The sequence below is a fragment of the Opisthocomus hoazin genome, chromosome 13 (genome assembly GCF_030867145.1).
Source record: "Opisthocomus hoazin isolate bOpiHoa1 chromosome 13, bOpiHoa1.hap1, whole genome shotgun sequence".
NCBI lineage: Eukaryota > Metazoa > Chordata > Aves > Opisthocomiformes > Opisthocomidae > Opisthocomus > Opisthocomus hoazin.
The window spans coordinates 22,382,117-22,408,353 of record NC_134426.1 but is presented as its reverse complement, the minus strand read 5'-3'; the positions used below and the strand labels follow the sequence as shown (position 1 = coordinate 22,408,353).

The following is a 26,237-nucleotide window of genomic DNA, read 5'->3' as shown; positions in this document are numbered from 1 at the left end:
TGTCGTCACTTTTTCCTCATCTGTCCTACTACAGTAGTTAAGCCGTTGGGAGTGGGGAGAAATGAGAAGATGTGGTTCAGCTTGAAATTTCTGGCCTTTCTTAATGCTTTGTTCAGTCCAGACAAAAGTCCTGCTGAAAGCAAGGGTTTCTGCTACCTGAACAGAATAGAGATTTCTTTTAAAAAATAATACAAGACTCAGATTTTGAAGCATAACATGCAGAAATTAAAGAACAAATTAGTGCCTATACAACTGTGTGCATAGTAATATAATTGTGTTTGGCATATGAGGTTTACCACATCAAATGTGTTAGGTGTGAATAGGTTTAGCTTCCTGTTGTAAAACTGCATCTTTGAAGTGAGAAATTTTTGTTTCCCCTAAATTATGAAATGTTTCAGATGATTCAGCCATTTATTTTGCGAAGATCAAAGAGAGACGTTGAAAAGCAGCTAACAAAGAAATATGAACATGTGCTAAAATGTCGTCTTTCTAGTCGACAGAAAGCTATGTATGAGGATGTCATATTACAACCAGGGTAAGAAGTTAAAACAGTAAATAAAAAAATGCTGTCATTTGTGGTGCTTAAGCAAGGTGATAAATAATTGTCATGACAGGAAGCATTTTAGTTTCTTTTCTGAGATTTTCTGTTATGACCAGCGAATAGAATGTGATTACATTGTAAACTAAAATTACAGGCCAGTGATGCTATGGGCCTAATGAAAACCATATATTTACTTCTGGAACATAAAAATCAAGTTCTAATGGTCAGGTTTGCTGCTGTTTTGTTTTTTGAAGATTTGTCTCTAGTGAGTGGTTCTTTATTTCTTAAAGCCCAAAGTGTTTCTTCTCCCGCCGATTTACCTGTGCTGTGATACCAAGTGGTTATTGATAGGTGCAGGGATGAAACAGAAGCAAAGCAGGCAGAGGATAGGGAGTTGGTTAGGTCATATTTGACTGTAAGGTAGCACTGGTCCTTAAGTTTCATTTTTCCAATTTTACATTTGGTACAGTGCTACTTAAAGTGCTGTAGAAAGGCCTAGGTAAAATCTAACTTTATTTTAAGAGCTTTGCATAACACTGCATTGCACGTTCTCACCTTGCTGATTTAGGGACATCTCCATAAAAGCTGTTTCTGTGTAAATTATTTGGTAGAACCCAAGAAGCCCTCAAAAGTGGACATTTCATCAGTGTCCTGCATGTCCTGATGCAACTGCAACGGATCTGTAATCACCCTGATCTGATAAACCCCCGGCTTTCAAGTACCTCTTATGTATCAGAAACACTGGAATACAGAACAGCATCTCTGGTATTGAGTGCACTACAAAGGGATATTTGGAAGGTGAGTAGAAAAGTAAGGTGTTTTTTTCTCTTTTAGTGCCCTTGTGCCCTTGTAGAATTTCGGTATTTAATATTGTTTTCTAATACATCAAAGTCTACTTGAAGTTTATAAATAGAAGGAATTCACTATTCCATAACTATGCCTACTGTGTGCGTACTTGCTGCATCTCTTTCATAGTAGTAGTTTGAGCTGTTCAGGTGGTTTGTAATCAGTAATTTTTCATGAACTACTTGCTTAAAGAGAAATTAACTTTGCTTTCATCATACTCATGTTTGCAGGAGTTTTCCGACGCTGAAAACACTCTGGGTAGCACAGTGCTTATTTACAGCATTCTGTGATTTTCCTTCTGCTTTCAGTAGCTAAAGGAGAGCAAGACTTACTCTTTTTCACATAAGAGTAAACACTGTGATTCAATGATTAAATCAGTACGCTTCTGTCAATCCATTTGAGGTACCACTATTTGTGTTATCATTAAAGAAGTGATCTCCCTCTGAGATAATCAAAAGAAATAGTTGCGTTAGAGAGAATTGTGAGTAGTGGAGCAGGTGATGTGATCTTTTCTTCGTCCTTCATATTTTTCTACTCCTAAATTATATGTGTGCCTTTATAGTTTGGTGGTTGAGCTCGATAGTTAACAAGCACCTTCTAAGAGTTCTATTTAAATGCTTGGAAATTATGGTATATGAATATGGTATATTGTTAAATGTGACTTGCTTTGATTTCCGTAAATGGCTAATGATTTCAGTTCTTTTTCTACCAACGTTGATGCTTAAAATAGGACTATCAGCTTAAGACATATTTCCAAGTGTTCTAGACAGCTTTGGCTAATAATAGTTTACTTTTTAAACTTGCAGCATTTACTTCAAGCTAAAAAGTTAAATAGAGAAAGTGAATTCAGCATAGAATGTAGAGAGAACTTAACTGTTTGGGTCATCACATAAAAATAAGCCTTATTTTACAATTTCCCTAGGAATCAGACCTGTCTCTTTTTGATCTCATTGGAATGGAAAACAAAATGACTCATTATGAAGCACAAATGTTGCCAAAACAAAAGGTTACTAGAAAGCTGATTGAAGAAATCTACAGCTCCCCTCCACCACCGGCTAGGCCCAACCCAGTGAAGCTCAAACCAAGCAGGTATCTTCAACTGCCCTTCTTTTAAACTAGAATTGCAGGAGGAAAATGCAATTCTGGTGCGATTTTCTGTCTGCATCTCCTGTAATGTGATTCACACAAAAACTCAGACTTGACTTCGGATTTTATTATTCTGTTGCTTTCTTGTTTGCCCTTTGAAAACAAGAATTTTATTTTAATAGTTTTTTGAGGCATGCAATTCTATCTGAAGTTTGTTTATGGATTTTCCATAGTTTTTACTTCACCAGCAGATGCGTTTTTTTCTTGGGGTCCTTGTTTATGGCAAGTGACTGTTTTGCAAAATTAGCACGGAGATAGTTCTTCAAGACTGAGCTGCGCTTGTAGTGTTACAAGAGACATGAAGTGTTACAGCAGTGATTTTTTTTTTTTAAGAGTATTTCTCTCCTAGTGAAGTCATGATGTCAAAGTAATGTGGAACTGTTTTTCTGATGCAAAGGAGCTGCCTGATGACCTGGTGGCATGATGATGTCCCTCTGGAAATGATAGGGGAACACCATTCTTTTTCCAGATACAGGACTAGACTCTTTAAGCTGTTTGCTGTAATTCTGATGCATCCTGCATTAAACTGGATGCATGGCAATGAAAGTTTTCTTCTTTCTTGGGCTTAGCAAAATGACTTTGTAGAACGTCCACACGTGAAGTTTGCTGGAGTCTTGCCCGCTTCGGCCATGTGCGAGAAAGAGATCAGCATCTGATGTGATCAGCTTATACTTTCCTCAGATGACAGAATTTATTTTTAAAGGCCAAACTGTGGTCTTTCCATAGACATTGACTTTTCATATTCTTTTCAGGTTGTTTCAACCTGTTCAGTACGGTCAGAAACCTGAGGGTAGGACAGTAGTTTTCCCAAGCACTCAAGTACAACGCACAGTGACCACAGCGACAGTAACGCAGCAGGGACAAGTACGAGGAAGATCACCCATAGCTACGGTGTCTTCAAATCAAGGTAAGAGAGTTAGTGCTGGGTTGGTTACCTTGAACCTCTGCATAGATGGTACAAGTCAGTTGGTTAATAGAACTCCTTTTCCCTCTAGCTTAATGGTCTAGAATACTAATGGCTTAAAAATACCAACAGACTGATTGCCAGTAAGTTTCCCCACTAGTTTCTACAGTATGATCTGCCAGTATAATGCAAAACTAAGCTTTGTGTAACCTAACTGTTAGCGTATGGAGTAAATATGGCACAGTTGCTATTTAAATCCTGATCACATTTAATGTTCTGTCAAAGATGGGAATTTACAGTGCTGTTATGTATTTATTTAACCTTTAAACAATGCTTTCCAAATATATAATGTTATAAAAATAGGATGGAGTAGAAGGTGTGGATAGAAATCCCCGTCTGTAAGGACAAACCGTTCCTGTAGCCATTTTAATATCCTGTTGGAAGGTTTCTTTTTAATGCAGGTTGTTTAAAAGAGTGGAGTTAAAACCTCTAACAGCTTGCACAAACAACCCTTATTGATTGCAGCTGCAGCAGCCCAGTTTCAGACAACTCAGGCTACCACCAGTGCTCCAAGACACCAGCCCGCAGCGACCTTCACCACAGCAACTAGCACAGCCAACCCTGTGAAACCGCGGGGCCAGACCTCCCAGCTAGGGCAGGCTCAGCCACAGCCCCCCTCGCACACCGTCCAACAGAGTGTGCTGCCCCAGAGGCTGGTACTGACCTCCCAGGCCCAGGCACGGTTGCCTAGTAAGTGGCCTCCCCTTTCGAGGTTTCTCCCACCTTTGTACTACAACGAGGTTAAGTTACTAGGCACCCTAAAATGTGTACAGAATCGTTGTTTTTTTTTCACTCTTCTGATTAGCCTTGCTCAGTATGTTGCTTATGACCAAGGAAAATCGAAAATTGGATAAGAAACAATAGAATTGCTGTGGACATACATTAGCGGTGTCAACTTAATCTCCTATTTCTGCATGTTTCTTCTGCTGGCAAGACTTCCTTCAGACCAAATGTTTTTAGCTCTATCCTAATTATTCCTTTCGTATTAAACACTAATCCATCTGCTAAAGGCCTCTTGCAGAGAGGGACGTTGCAACTGTTAGGCAGAGAAAAGCGATGAGGCTTTGCTTTAAGGTTGTATGTGCACTGCCTATTAGCATGTGTATAGAGTACTGAGCACTGATGTATTAATTTTATCTCTGGGGTATTGCACTGCCTTTACAAAAGCTAAATTTTCATGCCAGTATTTTCTCAATATCATAAAACAATGCTAAATGCCTCTAACCTTTCTACATTTAAATCACAAAAAGCTTGGTCCTTGTCGCTTGAAAGCTTTTTGGTTTGTCCAAGTGCAGATCGCTTAATATAAATCATATTTGATCAGCAAATTTCAGGCCATTTCAAATGTGTATTTACAGGGCCATATGTGTGAATTTTTTGTCTCTTAAATCTTCCTTTGTGCTCTTGAAAAGGCAGTGAAAATCACTTTAATGTCTGTACTCGTTCTGTTACAAAGTGTCACATGAGTTTTCAGGTAGCTCTTAACTTTTTTTGCTAATGGAAGTGATAACTTCTAAAATGTTGATGTTCTTACCCTTTAAACAATCAGCTTTTTTCCAGTTTGTCCAACAAATATAGAAAGCAATACCTGCTTAACTTCTGTATGACACTTTTGATGCACTAAGTATAATTATGCATGGAAGGCGCTTCAGCACCAGTTTACTAACCAAAACTTAGAATTGTGAATATTGAACAACCCACTTCCCACTTTGTGTTTTGTAATGCCTGTTTCCCTCCTTAACAGGTGGTGAGGTAGTAAAAATAGCCCAACTGGCTTCTATAGCAGGAGCACAAGGCAGAATCGCTCAGCCGGAGACCCCAGTAACACTGCAGTTCCAAGGGAACAAGTTCACTTTATCACATAGTCAACTTCGCCAGCTCACTGCAGGGCAACCCTTGCAGTTGCAAGGTACTTATTTCAAAATGGGGAATTTTCCATTATTTGGAATTTTCATGCTTTGATACAGGCAGTGCGTTGGCTGTTGCTGTATGTTAAGGAGATTTTTCCATCCCTACTGCTTGTACTGTTCTGCTCTACCTGATTTCTGTGTGAGACAGGGATAACAGGGTAGCTCTATTTTGAAAAACAAGTGCCTGTAGATGAAAGACACAGTTACTTTCTTTGTCTGTGTTGTATTTCAAGATTTTGTTATTGAGTTTGTTTTCACGTGTATGCCATACAGCTAAAGGAAGGTGAGGCATTGTTTCACAGAATGGTCGGGGTTGGAAGGGACCTCTGTGGGTCATCTAGTCCAACCCTCCTGCCGAAGCAGGGTCACCTACAGCAGGCAGCACAGGACCTTGTCCAGGCGGGTCTTGAATATCTCCAGAGAAGGAGACTCCACAACCTCCCTGGGCAGCCTGTTCCAGTGCTCCGTCACCCTCAGAGGGAAGAAGTTCTTCCTCATGTTCAGACGGAACTTCCTGTGCCTCAGTTTGTTCCCATTGTCCCTTGTCCTGTCACTGGGCACCACTGAAAAGAGCTTGGCCCCATCCTCCTGACACCCACCCTTCAGATATTTATAAGCATTTATTAGGTCCCCATAATAATTGTAGAAATCTTACATCAATTTTCATTCTGAACTGTGGCCATATTAGGAGTACTCCTTTCCTCATAACAGTGATGTTCCAGTCCCCTCATCATCCTTGTAGCCCTCCGCTGGACTCTCTCCAGTAGCTCCTCATCTTTCTTGAACTGGGGAGCCGAGAACTGGACACAGTACTCCAGATGAGGCCTCACTAGGGCAGAGCAGAGGGGGAGGAGAACCTGCTTCGACCTGCTGGCCACAAAGTTTATTTCAGATAAACTCCCCGATGAGCAGAAACAGACAAAATTGAGGATGTTCTTGATTTGTTCTGGAATGGTGTAAATGATACTTGAAGATTGTCGTGCTTCTGAATTTTCACCCAGCTGCTACCCTGACCTGAATGCTCTTCCTGCTGTATATTTTGTCCTCAGAATTCCCTTGCTGGTGGCGTGTGTATTGCCAAGTTCAGGAGAACCTAGATATCTTGATTCTCTGTGGCCAACAAAATAAGTAGAGGGAGCGCTAAGTGAGGATTTTTTGGTTGATTGGATTTTGTCCGAATTCCATATAAAATACCTAGATTTAGAATGATACCCTGACGACGGGAAAGCTCGTCTTTAACTATGAAGATGTAGGTGTTTCCCTCCTATCCGGTATTACAGAACTTTAAATCAGATCGGTGTAATGAACTTGTCTGGGAAAATTTAACATAGTTTGAAACAGCAATGATCAGTTTGTAACAATAGTATCTGTTGCTAGAGAACACTATTCTTTTTCACTCTATCCAGCTTACTTTTTTTAAAATCCTCCATTACAGGAAGCGTTCTTCAGATTGTTTCGGCACCTGGCCAGCAGTATTTGAGACCTCAGGGTCCGGTTGTCATGCAGACGGTTTCCCAAGCTGGAACTGTTCAGAATGCTCTGAACGCTTTAGGAAACCAGCATCAAGCAGGTGTCCCAACTTCCACAGCAGTGACACAGCAAGGTAGGTTTTCTAGCCTGAGGAAATATCTCTAGACACTCAGTTACTAAAATCACGCTGATATATAGCTCCAAATTGTTATAGATCGTAATTCTGTAAGTTGAGTTCAGAAGCAGGTAAACTGTGAAGTAAATTCTTCCAATTTGTGCCTGATGTGATACTGGAGTTTTAGATAATTTTTTAGTACAAACTTGGGAGAGCTTGAAACTGTATGAAATATGTAGATTTTTTTCCACCAGTTGTATCGTCGGTTAGATTTTTGTGGGAAGAAGTGAGTTTGAAATACTTTGTTACTTTTTTCAAAGAAAGATCAAGGTTGTTGTTTTTTATACTGGTGGATGATGTCCAGCAATTCTTTCCTTTTTTCCTCATTGATTTTGCTTTTATCTAATTTTTTTTGTTTCTCTATCTAATCAAGCTGCTGTTTTCCCTTTTCCTCTACAAATACTGCTTTGATGTTTGGTCTCTTGCTGCAAATGTGATCAGTTCCTTGCTTAAAAATGCAATCAAGATGTCAATCAAAAAACAATAGAGAAATTGTTGTCTAGGCTGCATTTACTACAAAACAGCAGATTGTTAAATGATGATAAATGCAATGGTAGGAGTTCATTCCCTGGAAATGGCCATCTGCTGTATTTTTCTCTGGATATAACCATTCCGTTAACACAGATTGTTTCCTGCTCCTTTTTGATGTATTAATGTGCCCTTGAAGTTCATATTTTGACTTTCTGAAGAGTAAACATCTCATCACTAAAAGGGGAGAGGAAGCTTCAACAGCCTCCCAGTTGCTGGGAGGTAAAGGATTTCTGTCATAGTATGGAAGATCTGTGACTTGAATGTTTCACCCTCCAGCTCTGATTACATTACAGGTACTCAATATGGCCACAGTTCAGAACGAAAATTGATGTAAGATTTCTACAAAAACTTCACACATCTTAACTACTCTCATGATGGTAAAAAGAGAGCTCCGTTAAAAGCGATAATAAGTAAATACTGTTTCCAAGTGATAAAAGAGAGGATTATTATTTTTACTATTCATCTTTGGAGGAAGGTGTAAAGCATATTGAAAATACTTGTTTTGGCTTTCTGAATTTTGGAGAAAATGCCAAATAAGTTCCATTGCCTTGGGTGACTGGAAACTATAATTGCTGGGCTCATGTGTAGCCGTATAGTAAAACTGGATTTATACTGGCTATGTGTATTAGATTGTTTGTAAAAAAAAAAAAAAAAAAAAAAAAAAAGTATTATTCTTAATGTGAAGGCTGGCGCCTGCTTGTTAACTTGATTGCAGTTCTTCATGGGTGTATTGGCTTGCCACTAAATACAGCTTCGCACTGGCTAATGGAGGGTTGTGCTGCTTTTCTAATACAAATAATCAGTGCTGAAGAGCAATGCATTCTGGCTGAGACAGAAACCTATATATCCTATCAAGAAAGTAACTGCTACACAGTGCCTGTAGTCCACTGGTACGTGATGGGTTCTACTGCAGTTTTGAACAGTTTACTTGTGTGTAATGTTCTTATCGTTTAGTTAGCTGTCTGGGAGAGTGTATGCTAGCAGGTGAATTCCCTAGACTGCTGCTGTGAGATTCCATCGAACAGTTTTGTCACTTTGTAGATATACTGTATTGATATGTTTTCTGAAAATTTTTAACATGAATTAGAACAATATTTTGCTGATTTAGTGTAGAACTTCTAAATGTTAATACCTATTGCACTATACATGACATTTTGAATAAACTATGAATGCAGCAGGTCTTTGTGCAAAGCAAAGTACAATTCCATGTACAAATTTGCAATACCCAAGGGACATTTAGCCTAAAAATTTGTCTGCAGTTATAATGTGTTACAGGTATGGAATGTCTACTTGTTGAAAAGCATAGATGAAACCAATTCTGGGAAGAATAAATATATAAACACAAGGTTTATCCTCAGTTTGTATTCCAGGTAGAACTGCAGTTACTAATTTGTCATCTGGTGACATAGGAGCAGTGCTAAAACCAGCATCTACACATGGACAATCACAGGTACTTAATTTTTATTTTCTCATGGAAACACAGCATTTCAGGACTGATAGCAAGTCCATGTAATAGTTGGAAGCTATTATTTACAAAGCTGGAATTAATTAGGAACTTTGATGATTGCAGAGTAGGTAAAAAACCCAACTTTTTTCAGTGTTCCAGGTTGACAGATCTGATATATTTTCATCCATAATCCACAGTTTAAAATAAGTTCTGGTATATAAAAGGAGCTAACAACTTTCTTCTGCTGTGATAGCAGGCAGGTTCTTATAACTAATATATTGTATTATGTAGTAATGCATGAATAAAGGAATCATAAGATTTTCTGTGTGTTTTGAACACAAAGGCAATTGGGCGAATTTTTACAGATTTTTAATCTGAAGTTTTTAGAAAAGATACTCAACCTATAAAGCATAGCGAAACATCAAGTATATGCTAAACTGTGCAAGAACTTGCACCTTATCAATATTAATGTGTTAACTGAAATGTCCCAAATATAAACAATTAATTTGGTTTTCTTTCCAAAACTATGAAAATGTGCTTTAAAAAAAGCAAGAAGATACTAAGCTAGGGTAGAATTGACTCCTTAATATGAATTGAATTTAGCCATAGTCTTCAAATTTTATCCAAAACTTACACCTGGTGTGATTGGTCTAAGTATTTGTTATAATCTAGGATGTTGGTGGTATAAAACACACAATTCTCTGATCTTGGTAGCTTCATTCTAAAGCAACTCAAATTCCTAAGCGATTGTGATGAGTAGCAAATGTGGTTTTTTCTTTTTTTTTGGCAAAGGAAACATATGAAGAAAAGAACCGTCTTTTGAAGGAGCGCCTGGACAGAATATTTTCTGGCAATGAGCGCCGTTGTTCACGAGCCCCCATGTATGGCAGAGACTTGCTGAGTGTTTGTTCTTTGGCTGGTGAAAGAAAGCCCTCTCAGCTGTCTTCCAGTGGAGACAACAGCTGGAGGTGGGCTGGCTTTGTGAACTGTTGCCTTTCTTCAAGTGCCTCTGGAGGCCCAAGTAACCCATTGCAAGAAATGATCCTGACTTTGGTTCAGCAACAAGAATCTCTAAAGGATATTGTTAACAGGTAATGTGTGACTCTGCCTTGTAAGCCTTCACTACATTTAGTTTAATGTGGTAAACTCCTTAAGCACTCCTTTTCAAAAAAGCTTTAAAATCTTGTTTCTGTTCATGAGCTTGTTTGGTTTAGACTGATTTATTTAACAGTAAATGATGTGCAGTATGAAAGTGAAAATAACAGTCGCTTCTGTTTCTTTTAGGATCTTTATAATAAGAGTTTTCAGTACCTCATTCATAATTTCAAGCCCAAATTCAGCTGACCATACTTCAGCTTACATTCTTATGCTTTGGGTTTACTTCTGAGTAGGTACCTCTTAGAGCCAATCAACAAGAGTTAAGACACAGAGAAGTAGGCAGAAGCTAGTTTAGCTAAAGCTGACATTTAGTGGATTGTGTGCAGAGCAATAGCTGCGATTTTCTAGAAACATGAAATGCAAGTAGAAGAACTCAAACTTTTTTGAACTGCTTGTAGTAAGTTTGGTGTGGTGGGTGTTTCTTGTGTTGGAGCTGCAGTGACTGAATACAGTGGTCACAGTGCAAACACCTTAACAGAAGCTATCATCAAAGCAGAAAAAACAACAAAACAAAAAAATATAGGGAGACAGAGAGTATTACCACTTTGAAGGTATGCAGCACTTAGTAAATCGCTTTAACAAAGTGATTAGATAATAGTGTAAAATTACATGGTTGACAGGCTGAAAATTAAGCTGCAGATGATCATTGTGTATGTAACTTTTTAAACGGGTATTCCCTTGTTCTGGTGCTTTTCACAGGGCTCTCTTTGTATTGCCAGCTGCAGTTGCTGCTCCCCCATGTTTGTGTGTAGCAAATCCTCCCCCTTCATATAGTCACAGATTGAAACTCCTTAAGCACAGTCTTAAGCAGAAGGCAGCTCCACACTTGCATCAGTTGCAACGGATTACAACTCCTCACTTGCTGCAGTTCCCTGACCTCCGGCTGGTGCAGTATGACTCAGGTAAAGGAGGACATTTGGTGATAATATTTCAGTAATTTCCAGTTTCACAGTCTGTATAAAACCATTATTGGTTTTCTTGCTTGAAATACAGGAAAATTAGAAGCTCTTGCTGTCTTGCTTCAAAAGTTGAAATCCGAAGGGCGCCGTGTGCTGATTTTGTCACAGATGATTCTGATGTTGGACATACTGGAATTGTTCCTGAATTTCCACTTCCTCACGTTTGTGAGGATTGATGAATATGCTAACCACGAACAACGGCAGGTAAGTTTGCCCTAAAGGCTGTCCACATCAATATGTGCTGCTCAGGCTTTTATATGCTACAAGCGGGGGAAGGAAATTTGCCTTGTTTCTTGCTCATTTTGGAACACTTGACTTGTTTTTGTCTATTAGGCTATAGTGAATTTGTTGCGGTATTTTATTCTGGTTTATGGTTTATTTACTCCTTTCTTTTATTCCGTTTCTGTAGGAGCTGATGAAAATTTTCAACAAAGACAAGCGCATTTTCTGTGCCATCCTTTCCTCTCACAGTCGTTCCACTGGAGTCAATCTTGTTGAGGCAGACACCGTTGTGTTCTATGACAATGATCTGAACCCGGTGATGGATGCAAAAGCTCAGGAATGGTGTGACAGAATTGGGAGATGTAAAGATATCCATATATACAGGTGATGGTTACAGATCGGTGGCCGCTCTTTAATGTGCTTTAATGTAAGGTTAATTCAGATGGTGCTACTCTATATGATCTGAAATAATGTGGAAACTGTGCTGAAAACTTCATCTCACTTCAGTAAAAAAGCTGCCAGGTTATCACATGAAAATGTGATGTTTCTTAACACCGAATGAAATGAATGCGTCATACCTGCATGGATTTGACTGTTAGTCTACATGGAGTTTTTAAAGTGAGGTGTTTTTTGCTTATTTTTTTTTAATTGCAATAATTGTTAAAGCTTTAAAGTAGAGGTGGTAGTATGTGTTTTGGTTCTGGGCCATAACAAAAAACCCCCCCACAAACCGCCACATTTTAATAGTTCAGTGTTATTGTTGAAAGGCAATTTCTCTTTTTGTTTCTGAAAGCTGTTTTGGAAATGACTGACAAGATTCTTTTTTTTTTTTTTTTTTTTTTTTTTTAGGCTTGTCAGTGGTAATTCTGTAGAAGAGAAGCTTTTGAAAAATGGCACAAAAGACTTGATCAGAGAAGTAGCTGCTCAGGGAAATGACTATTCAATGGCCTTTTTAACACAGGTAAGTTAATATTCAAAATACATTCAAACACCTGTGTTGCAGTGTTCCAACAAATTCAAGCATCTGTGTTGGAGGGTTTAATAACAGTTTAATAGAAATCTGTTTGGGCTACAATTGATAGGTGAACATATTAGATTTCATGGTTGCTTGAACTCTAGGTGTTAGGGCCACATACTCTCAAATACTGTCCATCTGCTTTTGTTCTGTTACTTTACATAATGATGCACAGGCATCCCCTGTGTGACTTAATATATTCTGGTTTCTTGCACCCTGCTGCAAAATTCTGCAGAGCTTGTAAGGATGAAGGTTTCAACAACTTCAAAAATGTGAAAAATGAAGTTTGGGTATTTAGTGAGATAGGCCCTCGATTGCTGCTCTGAAGATGCAGAAGACAGTGGCTGCCCTGATGAAGCTTGTCCTTCCCCTTCTGGCACTCCCAATGCGGTGCTGCACAACGAGACTGTGTGTGTTTCTGACTTCCCTATAAATGAACTGTTAACACCTTATTCTACTCTGTAGTCCTAAGGGAGAAAGTTACAGGAGAGAAAATGGACAATTTTCCAGAAATACTAGATAGAGTTTTATTTTTTCTTTAGTCAGTCCACAGTTTATAAGGTCGCTTGAACCTGAGCTTATTCAAAGTTATATAAAAAAAGAGACTGGTCCCAAAAGCTGAATGTACTTCTCTTTTTTTCCTTCTACTTACCAAGCAAACGATTCAAGAGTTGTTTGAGGTTCATTCTCCTATGGAGGATTCTGGATTTAGAGTGAAAGCAGAAGAATTTGTAGTACTTTCTCAAGAGCCATCTCCAGCAGAAAATATTTCACCTAAAGTTGCAAGACCATTCATAGAGGTAATTATTAACGCATACATTAAAAATACAGCTGTGCAACAGTAGCATTAAACAGCTGCCTTACTTTTTTTTATTTGGGTAAACTCTGTCAATCTCTGTTTCTGGTAGTTTAATGTTGTTTTGTCGTTTTCCTTGTATCAAAACTTCCAGGAGCCTACAGTTGAGTGGTATACTTTCTGGGGACTGTGTCTCTTACCTCAGCAGGGACTTACTCCAGAAATTTGTGCCGTATTTCAGTGAGCTACTTCTGGGGTTTCTTTACGTGTTTTTGAAGTCTTCATTATTTTTAAAATATGTCTTTCTGAAAGGCCCTCAACAGCATTGAGCGAGAGGATGAGGACTCAATTGATCGTGTACAAGAAGTAGGACCTGAGTCAAGCATTGAACCTTTAATCTCAGAGCTCTGTGAGACAAAATACAATGAAGAGCCCTCACAGCTGCAGGAGTTAGTTGCTGTTGTGGATCAGGTACCATGACTTTCCATGAATATTTGGTTAAAAAGTAATGCTTAGTTCAAATATTTCGATTTCTTTGCATTCTGGCCTTAAAGGAACTTTGTCTATGGGATTGATACTCCCTTGAAATGGATGGTAGATCTCCTACTGATTTAAGATGTTAAGCCATAAGAGAAGGAGATTAGTTTTAAGGAGAGTTTTGATACACTCTCCTTCAGTTAACATTTCTTTTATTATCCTCAAGACTAATTTTTTTTTTCTTTGATACGTTTTCTCAGCTGACTCCAATTGAGAAGTATGCTTTGAATTATTTAGAGCTCTTCCATGTTTCAGTTGATGAGAATGAGCCACGATTGAATGAGGTAAAAGAAGTCTTTCTGTTCCATGTTGTTTTGTCACAGCATGTCCAAGAAGGGTTATATTTTCAATGTGAATGTTTCTCCAGTGACGTGGAATGTATTGTAGGCACTTCTGTGACCTTCTGTTACTATACTGTATGAACATGGAATGCATTACAGAGAGCTTATTATTTTGGGATTCTCTTGGTTTAAGTAGGTGTTAGTTCTTAATTTCTTTTTTATAAAATGGGAATGACATTCTTCAGCACAGCTCAGCAAATATTTGTTGTACTCCATGGACAGCGGGAGAAAAAATTTCATTAATTTCAATGAGCCTGCTTATTTGGGTAAAGGAGCTGTGTTCTGGTTTTCTTGGTTGTTTAACTGAAATTCTGAGTTTGCTTTATTTTGGTGATTTAAAGACCCTCAACAGAGACAAAAAAATCTCTTCTAAATGATTGTGAAAGTATCTGTTAAAAAATTTCTGTAAGATTTCTGTGCCTGAAAATGTCAAAGTTCAAGGAGCTTGTCCGTAAAAATACAAATTGATAACTTTTAATCCAGTGTCTGTTACTTCATAAAGTTTATAAGGAGTCTAACTTTCATCTAGATGGAATTGAAAACTGCAAAGAAAGCATGGGAAGTACAGCATATGAAGCAGTTAAAGGAAAAAGAGCAAAAAATGCTTTGGGACGATGAAGAGGAACTTCTAACCTACACTCGGGAGGATGCATACAACAAAGTAATTCCTGATTAGTCCTGTTTTTCTTAATAGTGCATTTCTTAACAGTTATTCTGAGAATACCTTTTCCTTCAGGGTTCAGTTGGATCTTTGACTTGTATTCTCTGTTTACTGTCTAGGAGTATGTGTATGAAGGTCCAGATGGGCAGACGGAAATAATGCCAGTAAGTACAAGTAACACCAGGCAGCCTGAACAGGCTTTTTATTTTTTGAAACATAAAAATCAGTGGAAAGTTAATATTGCAGTAACTCCCAACTTTGTTCTGTGCAGCTTTGGACTCCTCCCACTCCACCTCAGGATGACAATGACATCTACATAGATTCTGTTATGTGCCTGATGTATGATACCACCCCTATTCCAGAATCAAAGTTGCCTCCAGTGTATGTCAGGAAGGAACGTAAACGACACAAAACAGATCCATCTGGTAAGTGTTTGTTCAAAACTGTTCTAGATTTATTGCTGAAAGTTAAAACAATCGGGGTTTTTCAGACCTCCTACATGTCTGATCCAGTAAAGATCAAAAGTGCAGATTTGAAGAGATGAAAATTCTCATCTCACTGTGGTCTTGAAGCAACAGAATCACTGGAAGCCTCAGTTCTTACAGTGTGTCTTTCTATTCAGACATACGGGTATTTCTAAAAGGACAATTTTAGAAAACAGACATTCTGCTATGTCAGTTAGGACAAGGCTGATCTTACTTTCTACCAGGCTTTGTTTAGTTACGGACAATATTCTTTTAAGAGGCAGTGGGGAATACTCTGTGCACAAGTAGGAGCATTTTACAGCTATAAATAACAGAGGAATCAAAGAATGGTAGTAACTGCTTACCCAGAACATGGGCTTTGTCTTAGCTGCAGGTAGGAAGAAAAAGCAACGTCATGGAGAGACAGTTATTCCACCTCGTTCCCTTTTTGATCGAGCAACCCCAGGAATGTTGAAAATGCGCCGAGAGGGCAAAGAGCAAAAGAAAAACATCTTGTTGAAACAGCAAACACAATTTGCAAAGCCTTTGCCGACTCTTGTCAAACCAGCTGCTGAGACTGGACAGGATAATCCAGAGTGGTTGATCAGTGAAGACTGGGCACTTCTGCAGGTCAGATGATACCTGCACTTTCTGCTGTTATTATTTGTTGTATTTTTTGCCTCTAATTTCAGAAATGACTCTTTCTGCCCTTTGTCTTTTTCAAGGTTATTTCTAATTCTTAATGGCTAGTTTGGCATTCTGCTGGCAGCATAACTCGGAACAGATTGTCTATCATTTATGTTCCTTTAAGGATAAATTAAAGGTTAAATTGCGGAACGCATGATTAAGTCCTATTTTTGTTGTAGAGACCACTTACTATTATGTTCCAGATTAGTTGTGCTGGCTGGACACTGCATAATGCAGTTAAGGTTCTCCCCACCTTTGAGGAGAGAGCGGTATTTGAATGGCAGCTTTCTGTTCCTCTTATATCAATCTCCAAATGTTTTCTTGCACATCAGTCTGCGTAATAGCATTTTACGCTTATTTATTCTCTGTGAATGTAGGTGAACCCATAGTCTGAGCCTTGAGCTATCTGTATCATTGTAGTAACAGTGTGTGGACACCTGCAGATAAGGGGAGGCTTGGAAGATGGGAGTGATTTGTCATCTGAAGCTTTTGTACCTTTATCTATTGTAGGCGGTGAAGCAGCTGCTGGAGCTTCCTTTAAATCTTGCTGTTGTATCGCCAGCACACACTCCCAATTGGGACCTTGTTAGTGACGTTGTTAACTCATGCAGCAGAGTCTATCGCTCACCAAAACAATGCCGAAACAGATATGAAAATGTCATTATTCCAAGGGAAGAAGGAAAGGTGAGTTTACATAGAATGATGCGTCTTTTTTTACCTTAAGTTTGTAGTTTTTTTTCCATACTCCATAAACGCTTGTTTTTTTGTTAAATGTTTCAACAGTGTAAATAAATAACTTAAAAGATTATAAAATTATCCTCATCAGGATTTCCACTTATTTTATGTGATTTCTTTGAAAAGAAAAAGCACCTGAACAAAATCTTCCACAAAAGATCATCTAACTTTCCTTCTTATTTTACAGCTAATGTACGAAGCTAATCCTAAAAAGAAGACAAAAAGTATTTATAAGGTGTGCATTGGTATTCTTTCAAAATCAAATCTAGACACTGTGGTATTTAGCAGCAATGGAGGTGGGCAGATAATTCATATGAGATCCATGTTGAGTGTTACTTGAGTTCTGAAACATCAATTAAAATTCCAAATTCATTTTTCCTTTCTTTGTTGATACAGTGGATTGACACCAGACTTCAGCTTTTGGATTTGGTAGATAAATTTTAAATCATGCAAGAAGTTTGTGGTTTCACTTAAACTGTAGTGGGTATTTTTCCACCGAACAACCACCATGTAACTTACCCTGATTATGATGATGGTACTTAAGATCTGTAAGAACGTACTTCGTGCTAGGGTCTAAGTGGATTACAAATACTTAGTAAATATGATGCTTGAAGCACCTTTTAGTGAATGAGGATGATAGTACACTACAGAAACAAAAATAAGTTCCATGATTGTAAGCAACTTCTTCCAAACCATCCAGCAGTTTAGTGACAGAACTGGGTAGTGAACCTAGACCTTCTGACTGTAGTCCCATACTCTGACTAATAAGCAGGTTTGTCCCTGACTGACAGTTTCTACTTAGGAGAAGCCAAATGTTAGAATGGCATGGTGTGTTGAACGTTAACATAGCTTGGTTGGGAGAGCAGTGCAGTGATGGTTTTATTATATTATGTGTGCGCTGTGCATAACTGTAAACTAATGGGCTCTTGGTTTGGGTACTGAATTAAACTTGCAACATCTAAACTAAAGCAAAGATTCTTTTTCAAATTAGAGTTTGCCATTTTGTATGTCCCCAAGTGCTGATGCCAGTGTGACCGTGAGAACTGCTCCTTATTTTGCTCTTTTCTTTATATATTTCCCATAGAGTTTTGTGTAACAGTAAGTTATCGGTGACACGAGGCAGAAACCAGTCTGTGATAGATATGTTGGAGTACGTTTTTAAATAATCTACAAGCGCACCATGTGTTTATACATAGACAAAATGCCAGGTGGGTGTGTTCGCCATTGAAGGTTGGTTTGTTTTCATTTTTTAGACTAAAAACAGCCGCCCACTTCGTACCAATCAGATCTATGCTCAAGACGAGGGTGCAACCCACACGCAACTTTATACTAACCATTTTGAGATGATGAAAATGATTGCAGGGAAGAGAAGTCCGCCTATCAAACCTTTGTAAGTTTAACTGGGATCATTCGATCTCCCTGTTGCCACAGATCTCCTGGAAACCGTGTTCTGAATTGCTCTTGCAACCAAGAGTTATTTTATACTCTGGTTAAACTGCAGTTTTCCTTCTCTGTTCTTGATCTCCTTCCTTGCGTCCTGGCGTTGTGTTACTGGAAGACCTTCATATTTCATGTGTTTGGGTTAGCTTTTACTTACTGCATGAGTTTGTGTGATTAAGAGCAGAAGAACACTCAAGTTGTGTTTTGTTTGTTTTTTTTTGTCTACATTATAAACTACATTTTCCATTTGCCTGAATTGTAAACATTTTGATGTCTATGCTGTTTAGTAGTATGCTGTTTTCTATATATATTCTGCAGAAACTTTTTCTGCATTCATTTAATATTTACTCTGACTCTTTCTTAAAATGTCTGTTTGTGCGCAGGCTTCAGTACTGGTGGGAATATCGTGAAAACTTCATCAAAACTGCAGTGTCATCTGCTAAAACATGTGAAATGAAATACTGTTTTAAGTTGTTTTTTCTGTCTCCAGTAATACAGTTTTGCTCGATTTCAGACTTGGCATGAATCCTTTCCAGAAGAATCCAAAGCATGCATCAGTGCTTGCAGAAAGGTGGGCACTCTCTGTCTTAAAGGAGTTAAGAGTTGCATAAAATAGGGTTTTTTTCTCTGCTTTTTTTAACTTTAAGTTATTTCTTTTTAATGATTGTGTGCTTTGTCTTATTATTTCTAGTGGAATCAATTATGATAAGCCACTTCCTCCAATTCAAGTTGCATCCCTCCGAGCGGAACGTATTGCAAAAGAGAAAAAGGTAAGGTCTCCATCTCAGCGGTATGTATGACTGCAGCAGTTAAAAAATTGGGCAACAGAGAAAGTATGAGAAAAGCTTCCTCTGGGAGAAGTTTGGCAGTATAGTAGATGTTATGGGCGGCTGCAAATCGTTCACGTTTAGATATCCAGGGTCCAAAGTGGAACCTTTCCTTGGGCTGTATGTCACTCATTGTTTAGAAGCATCTTTTTGGAAAACATAGTAAAAGCATTTGAAAATCTTGTTTTCTTCTTGACCGTTATGTAGCCTCCTTTCTTACATTATTCAGAAAGAGATACTTGTCCTTGCTTGTTGCTGGTAAATCGCCTGTTGTGCTATGCTGTAAGCCATATAACCATGGATATAGCTTGTAGTTTGAAACTAGGTAGGGCATGTAACTCGGAATTAGAGAGTTGCAGTGAAGATAGATTTGTATGCTGTCTCTGCACACACGTATGTGTTACATGCCTAGAATTAAAGCGGGTTTTTTGTTGTTTTGTTTTTAAAAAAATACATCCTGATTGTTACATGCGCTGTTTTGAAGACAGTGAAGCTCATGCTTTGGTTTCCTAGGCTTTGGCTGAGCAGCAGAGGGCACAGCAACAGACGGGTCCGCAGCCTCAGCAGCAGCAAGCCAGCCAGCAGCAAGCTCCACAGCCGGCCGTACAGCAAGCGCAAGCCCAGCCGCAGCCGCAGGCTCAGGCACAGGTAGTTCAGCAGCCACAGGCAGTAGTGCAGACTGCAGTAACCACAGTGGCCAACACAGCAGTATTGGTAAGAAAGGCAGGGCTTGGTGCCTCTGGTGTAGTAAATTCAGTTCCTTTGTGTGTACTATATTTGCGTGTTCTGTTTTCTCTGGAATGTGAGAATTTTAGGTCAGCGTAGTGAGATAAAAGCTATTTCTTTCTTTTTTTCCTCCCCTGAGTATGCTGGGTATCTTCTTTTTTGGTTGTTTATTAAGACTGTGTTCATACCATTATAGCAATAGGTCTTGGCATTCTGAAGTGGAAAACCACCACATCCTTTGCAAAGATTTTTTTGCCTTTTGCAGTTTAGAATTCAATTTCATTTAATCAAGTCTGAGCAAATACATTTACACAGTCACTGAACAGAGTTTATACAGAGCACATGGAGACTGAAGAGAATGTAGCTGTAAGAGCTACTATGTTAAAGTAGTTTAAAAACCAAAGCTTTATTGACCTTTGCGAGACAAGTGGAATGTTGCATCCTACAGGACCGGCCGTGGTTGGTTTATTGCCAATCTGTGCGGTGTTTTCGTGGCTTCCTTAAATCTAGAGTCTGTTTTAATGAATCTGATGACAAGTCTGAGGCTTTTGTTTTTAAAGCAAATCCAGTTTGCATACTGATGTGTACAGGCAGTGGTGATTTTATTTTGCTTGTTGAAGGGCAAGAATACTACAGCTTTTACAGAAAGAGACAGAGGATGTGTTCTGACCCACAAGTATTGCTGTGTATCTACTGCTCAGTGATGTTCACGTGTGAGTGGTTGCCTGTGGCATGCCAGAGTAATATATTGCTCCCTTCTTCTGCTAACAAGGATGTCAAATGACCGGTACTTACCAAACATTTGGCTGGTCTCCAGTTGCTTGTTAGCATGGCAGAATCCTAATATATACATCAGTAGTTCTTGATGTGTGAAATGAATGAACAACTGCAGAATTATCTGCGCATTTTATTACGTTTTTCTAATTTTGTCACTTCAGGAATACAGCATTGTGTTAAACAGCATAATAGCATAAGTGCTATATTCAGTTTTCTTTTATTGTTTTTCTGAACTGTTACCTCAATTGTCTTCTAAATAGGCGGGCACAATCAAAACAGCAGTTACGGGAACAAGTATACAGACTGGTAAGAAGACTTTATAATTAGGCATTGGAGATTGTAGGATGTTTGGATTTTCATTTTTAGCATCTCATATTTAATCTTGGCTTGCTTTCAGCTACAGTGAGTGGAAATGTCATAGTGAATACCGTTGCTGGAGTCCCTGCTGCTACCTTTCAGCCCATCAATAAACGTCTGGCTTCACCTGTTATACCTGGAACGTTGACTGTGAGTAAATCGCATCACTAGTTGTGTCCCTGAACTGATCTTGGTTGCATGTTTTCTCAGTGTATCTGTTTTCTACTTTAGCTTTCCATGTTATCAGAAACTCTGCTTCTTGCAAATTTCATGTGGATCATGTGATTCTGTATCAAACCCCTCTCCCTTACCAAGATATCAGAACACACTGGGACAGTTTATCAGAAGAGAGTGCCTAAACTACTGTTAAAAATAGTTCATAGACGAGTGCTGTCATAGGCAATGTATTATGTCATTATAATTTCCAGCCTGTAACTTTTGTGCTTTGTTAATTGTGATCTTTATTATTATTTTAACGATTTAAGACTATGGAAGATAAAGCAAAAAATTAGAAGGTAATAAAATCAAATTTCTGTAATATAGTTAAGGTTTTGGTGATTAGCCTGTTTGAGGAAGATGTAACTGGATGCTGATTATGAGGCATATCCAAACAGATAGATGCGTTAGAAAGATCAGGACCTTCTTTGCTTTTACAATGCTTTCGCATTTTTGATGTTTGCTTCTAAAATTGTATAGTCCATTTCCATAAGGTTCCGTAGCTTTATATGAGGTATGGAAACTGTGAGAAATAAGGACTTTGTTCTTTTCAGACTTCCGGAGGCACTGCAACTGCACAAGTGGTACATACCCAGCAGCGGACTGCAGCAGCACCTGCTGCTTCCACAGAACTGGTGACCATAGCATCTACCCAGGGAGTTCGTGCGGTGACATCAGTGACAGCATCAGCTGTAGTAACTACAAACTTAACACCTGTGCAGACCCAGACAAGATCTTTGGTGACTCAGGTCACACCAGGTAATAATCACGTGTTCAGGAATTTTTTCCTAGGATACATACAGAATCCCTGTAGTTTGTTTGACTGCTGTATCCTCACAATGTTGAAAGCCTCGATTTGTTGGCAGCACAATTAAACAATGCCGTGATCTTTAACTTGCTTATTCTTGGTGCTCAGATTACTTTCTTCTCCAGTATGTCTGGATGAAGTGTTGCAGCAAAGGAGCTGCTTGGTCGCTGGGCATTACAACTAAAACAGATTATTAATACTCTGGTAGTAAAATACTAGAATTGATTGTCTCAACTAAAAACCACTGTGAAGAAAACAGTGTATATTTTACTACTTACTCTGCATATACATCATGTTTATGCTAATGTATTGTTATTTGTAGTTAGTCCACAAACTGGGGCAGGAAAATATGCCTGTAACAGCTAGGCTTTTCAGGTGAAATCGATGAATTAAATTGAATGTTGAAAATCTTTCTTCGGAGCATTTTGTTTTTTCTTTATTCACAGCTACACCAACAGTCCAGCTGTCCGGCAAAACAATCACCCCTGCTCACTTCCAGCTTCTGAGGCAACAGCAGCAGCAGGCTGCTCAGGTGCAGGTCCCACAGATTCAGGCTCAGGCACAAGCCCAGTCTCCAGCTCAAATAAAAACTGTAGGGAAATTGTCACAGGTAAGGAAATGCTTCTGAAGTAACATGGCATGTTACTGTCATTGTTACTGTAAGCATCATGTGTTGTACCCTGTTTTCTTGGGCTAGAGAGTGAAATGCAGGTATTTCTTAAATTTGATCCTACTAAAATTTCACGAGGGCTGAGTGTCTGGCAGCCATTTCAAACAGTATCACTATCGCAGGAGGACAGGATGTAAAGCGTTTAGTATTACTTACTCACTGGTAACGCATTGCATAAAGGATTCTTAGCTCTTTGATCTTCACTAAAGTCTGGCATAGAATGTTTCTTCTTTAAAGCTCCAAGTTCATCTCCATTTTTTTTTTCCTGTAGCCATGTAAAAGATTAGAGATGATGGAAGTGTTTGATTTTTGCAGGAGCAGCTGATCAAGTTGCAGAAGCAGAAGCTGCAACTTCCCCAGCAGCAGGCAGCACAGCAGACACAGCAAGGGGCACAGCAGCAAACAGCACAAGTACAAGTGCAACAGCAACAGCAAACTCAACAACTCACTGCTGTTACAGCACCTCGTCCTGGCGCGGTTCTCACAGGCACTACTGTGACAAACCTGCAAGTTGCTCGTCTTGTAAGTTGTCTTTGACTTTGCAAGAACAGTCTTAAACACCTTGTTCTCTTTACTGGTTTAAATGAACTGGACACTGGTCATTCAAGCACACAAGTGCCCTTTGTGTTACTTAGTACAAAAGACAGCTGTAACATAAATAAATTGCACTTAGCCACTGATACCACCTCTAAAGTGTGTTACTACAAAGGAGCAGTTGTATTTTAAAACATTTATAACTATCACTTTATAGTGACCTGTTCTATGCAGCAAATATTTTTTGTGCCAGTGCAGTAATCTTCATTCCTTACTGCTTAGACTCGTGTTCCTGCTTCCCAGCTTCAAGCACAAGGACAGATCCAGGCCCAAACTCCGCAAGCAGCGCAGGTTGCATTGGCAAAGCCTCCGGTGGTGTCTGTTCCAGCTGCTGTTGTCTCATCTGCAGGAGTCACTACCCTGCCCGTTACTGTCGCAGGCATTAGTGTTGCCATTGGGCAGCCACAGAAAGCAGCAGGTATGTCGACAGACTTGCTAAAACGTAATAAAATTTTAAATCCCAGTGTTTTAAAGGTGGGATGTTTCAAAGAATGTCTTCTGTGGGACACTCACTTTTTTAAAAACAGAAGTGATAGACGTTGCATTCCAGTTTGTTTCTAAAATGAGGTCAGAGAATTGAGTTTATTCCATTTCACCTGGAGGTTAGCATGATTCTTTAGCCAGATGTGGTTGTTTGTGAGATTTTTTTTAAAAATCTGTGCATGAGAGTAGGCAAGCAGATATAGTTTTAAAAATAAAGACATAGTAATCTCTCTTTTTTTTTTTTGTAATGCAAAATGGAAATAGGAAAAGTTGTATTTCATAACCATCTCCTGTACTGTGGACAGAATTTTTCCTGTAGGAAGATTATTGTTAGAAACGAAGTTAGCTTACACATTCCCCTGGATAACAGTGGTTTTTTTTCTCCACTGTCAAAATCATGTGTCTTAATCCCATTAAAATCAGTGGGTTATTAGTGCTCAGACCTTTGCAGATGTAAAAGTCTATCAAGTATAAGTATCAACGCTACAGGCTTGGGGAGGAGTGGCTGGAAAGCTGCCCAGCAGAAAAGGACCTTGGGGTGTTGGTTGACAGCCAGCTGAACATGAGCCAGCAGTGTGCCCAGGTGGCCAAGAAGGCCAACAGCATCCTGGCTTGTATCAGGAATAGTGCGGCCAGCAGTATTAGGGAGGTGATCGTGCCCCTGTACTCGGCACTGGTGAGGCTGCACCTCGAGTACTGTGTTCAGTTTTGGGCCCCTCCTGACAAGAAGGACACTGAGTTGCTGGAGCATGTCCAGAGAAGGGCAATGAGGCTGGTGAAAGGTCTAGAGAACAAGTCTTATGAGGAGCAGCTGAGGGAACTGGGGCTGTTTAGCCTGGAGAAGAGGAGGCTGAGGGGGGACCTTATTGCTCTCTACAACTACCTGAAAGGAGGTTGTAGTGAGGTGGGTGTTGGTCTCTTCTCCCAGGTAACTAGCAACAGGACGAGAGGCAATGGCCTCAAGTTGCGTCAGGGGAGGTTTAGATTAGGTATTAGGAAAGATTCCTTTACTGAAAGAGTGGTCAGACATTGGAACAGGCTGCCCATGGAGGTGGTGGAGTCCCCATCCCTGGAGGTGTTTAAAAAACGTGTAGATATGGCACTTCGGGACATGGTTTAGTGGGCATGGTGGTATTGAGCGGGTACTTGACTTGATAATCTTAGCTGTCTTTTCCAACCTAGGATTCTATGATTCTATACAAAGCGCAACCTGTGTTTGCAAGCTGTGATTACTGGGACAAAGCAATAAAATGAAGACTCTTACAGTTCTAATGATTTATGTAATTTTCAGGAGGCCAGACGGTAGTTGCCCAGCCACTGCATGTCCAGCAGCTTCTAAAACTCAAGCATCATCAAGCAGCACAGCAACAGAAAGCTATCCAGCCTCAGGTTGCGCAGGGTCAAGCTACTGTGCAGCAAAAGGTACTTATTGTTTGCTCTCCCACTCAGTGACGTAAAGCTTCTGTGATTGTAAAGCTTCAGCCCTGAATTACGAGGACGCTCCTAGAGAGTCAGTCAATATTTCTAGGGGTGGATCTTAAGTGGATCTCAAGAGAACAGCTTCTTATGTGCCTTGTCAGGTGCTTAATGATTTTTTCAATAAGGTGGTTGTTTGCTGTGATTTCTCATGCCCCAGACTGGGTTTTGTCCATTTTAAGTAACAAAGATTAAGATTCTTTTTAGTCACTTCTAATATAATCAAATGTGAAATAATCCCAAAGATTTTCACTTTTTACAGTATATACTGTTCAAAATGTACTTTTTCCTGAAATGTCATCTTCTCGTGGGCTTTGCTGTCAATCAGACACCAGTGTGGCTTTTTGGAAGTGTGTTATTGTATAAAGTGTGTGTAAGAGAGAACCATTTCAGTAAATACTTCAGGTGATTCAGAATATTTGTATAAATGCGTAAAAGCTTTCTCCCAGTGCTCATTTTGCTATTATTAGTAATGGATTTAGTTTCAACATTTAAATGTAATTCGTCTTGTTAACTACCTACCTATTCTTTAAAATACACCTATATTTTGTATTCACTGATGCTTGTTTCCTCTTCTGCAGATAAATGCTCAGCAGGTTACAGTCCAAACCCAACAGCAGACGTCACAGCAACAAAAAGTAACTTATGCTACACAGCCTGCCATTAAAACACAGTTCTTAACAACTCCAATTTCCCAAACCCAGAAACCAGGTGGAACCCAGCAAGTGCAGGCCCAGATTCAGGTACAGGTAACACGGGTTTACACCTTTAAACTCTGCAGTGACTGGAGAAAGGTGGCGTAGAATTTAGCAGCCACTCATATTAATTCTAGTCACACAATTGTTTAAATTGACTTTATAAGAAGATTTAGTTTAGCTGACCTTGTAGCAGGTCAGAGGAACCATCTAAGCCATAAATTCACCTTTCCTCTTTGAAAGAAATACATTGTCACTCATTTTTATTAAGCAAGGGATTCCGTACTGTGTTTACTAAGGAAAATTCAGTCAAGAGCTCTTCCTGTTTTCTGATGCTGCCTCCCAGCCTAACCTCTGGCATCCAAGAGTAGCTGGCAGTCATCTTCTTTTCTGTATAACTGAATCAGTCTAGCCAAGGAAAAGGAAGACGGTTAGGAGTTGGAAGCCTTACTCTCTTTCAAAAGTACATCTAAGATAATGTAGCCCAGTAGAACTTCTGCCCTTCCTTCGATTTTGCATATAGTTAGGAGGAAACAAGTATGTTTTAGTTAAAATAGAAAATA

At 39.2% G+C, this 26,237-nt stretch overlaps 1 protein-coding gene across 13 annotated transcripts in view; it reads left to right on the top strand.

Annotated features, from left to right (window-relative positions):
• Positions 1–26,237, top strand: part of EP400 (E1A binding protein p400) — a 50,910-nt gene that overhangs the window by 21,160 nt on the left and 3,513 nt on the right. For 2 of the 13 annotated variants that reach the window (XM_075434409.1, XM_075434402.1), the window contains 34 exons: positions 399–535; positions 1,153–1,339; positions 2,310–2,476; positions 3,286–3,440; positions 3,963–4,187; positions 5,242–5,406; positions 6,843–7,010; positions 8,942–9,033; positions 9,823–10,121; positions 10,888–11,090; positions 11,182–11,351; positions 11,557–11,753; positions 12,219–12,330; positions 13,041–13,184; positions 13,493–13,651; positions 13,918–14,001; positions 14,588–14,719; positions 14,839–14,883; positions 14,991–15,144; positions 15,572–15,813; positions 16,381–16,554; positions 16,793–16,840; positions 17,859–17,995; positions 18,560–18,616; positions 18,737–18,815; positions 19,386–19,586; positions 20,636–20,681; positions 20,773–20,882; positions 21,503–21,707; positions 22,203–22,366; positions 22,742–22,948; positions 23,243–23,438; positions 24,795–24,925; positions 25,561–25,728. In XM_075434409.1, coding sequence (XP_075290524.1) covers positions 399–535; positions 1,153–1,339; positions 2,310–2,476; positions 3,286–3,440; positions 3,963–4,187; positions 5,242–5,406; positions 6,843–7,010; positions 8,942–9,033; positions 9,823–10,121; positions 10,888–11,090; positions 11,182–11,351; positions 11,557–11,753; positions 12,219–12,330; positions 13,041–13,184; positions 13,493–13,651; positions 13,918–14,001; positions 14,588–14,719; positions 14,839–14,883; positions 14,991–15,144; positions 15,572–15,813; positions 16,381–16,554; positions 16,793–16,840; positions 17,859–17,995; positions 18,560–18,616; positions 18,737–18,815; positions 19,386–19,586; positions 20,636–20,681; positions 20,773–20,882; positions 21,503–21,707; positions 22,203–22,366; positions 22,742–22,948; positions 23,243–23,438; positions 24,795–24,925; positions 25,561–25,728 — 5,160 coding nt within the window. Of the gene's footprint in view, positions 1–398; positions 536–1,152; positions 1,340–2,309; positions 2,477–3,285; positions 3,441–3,962; positions 4,188–5,241; positions 5,407–6,842; positions 7,015–8,941; positions 9,034–9,822; positions 10,122–10,887; positions 11,091–11,181; positions 11,352–11,556; positions 11,754–12,218; positions 12,331–13,040; positions 13,185–13,492; positions 13,652–13,917; positions 14,002–14,587; positions 14,720–14,838; positions 14,884–14,990; positions 15,145–15,571; positions 15,814–16,380; positions 16,555–16,792; positions 16,841–17,858; positions 17,996–18,559; positions 18,617–18,736; positions 18,816–19,385; positions 19,587–20,635; positions 20,682–20,772; positions 20,883–21,502; positions 21,708–22,202; positions 22,367–22,741; positions 22,949–23,242; positions 23,439–24,794; positions 24,926–25,560; positions 25,729–26,237 lie in introns of all 13 variants that reach the window. The other 11 variants (XM_075434414.1, XM_075434413.1, XM_075434408.1 and 8 more) reach the window with 10 other exon arrangements.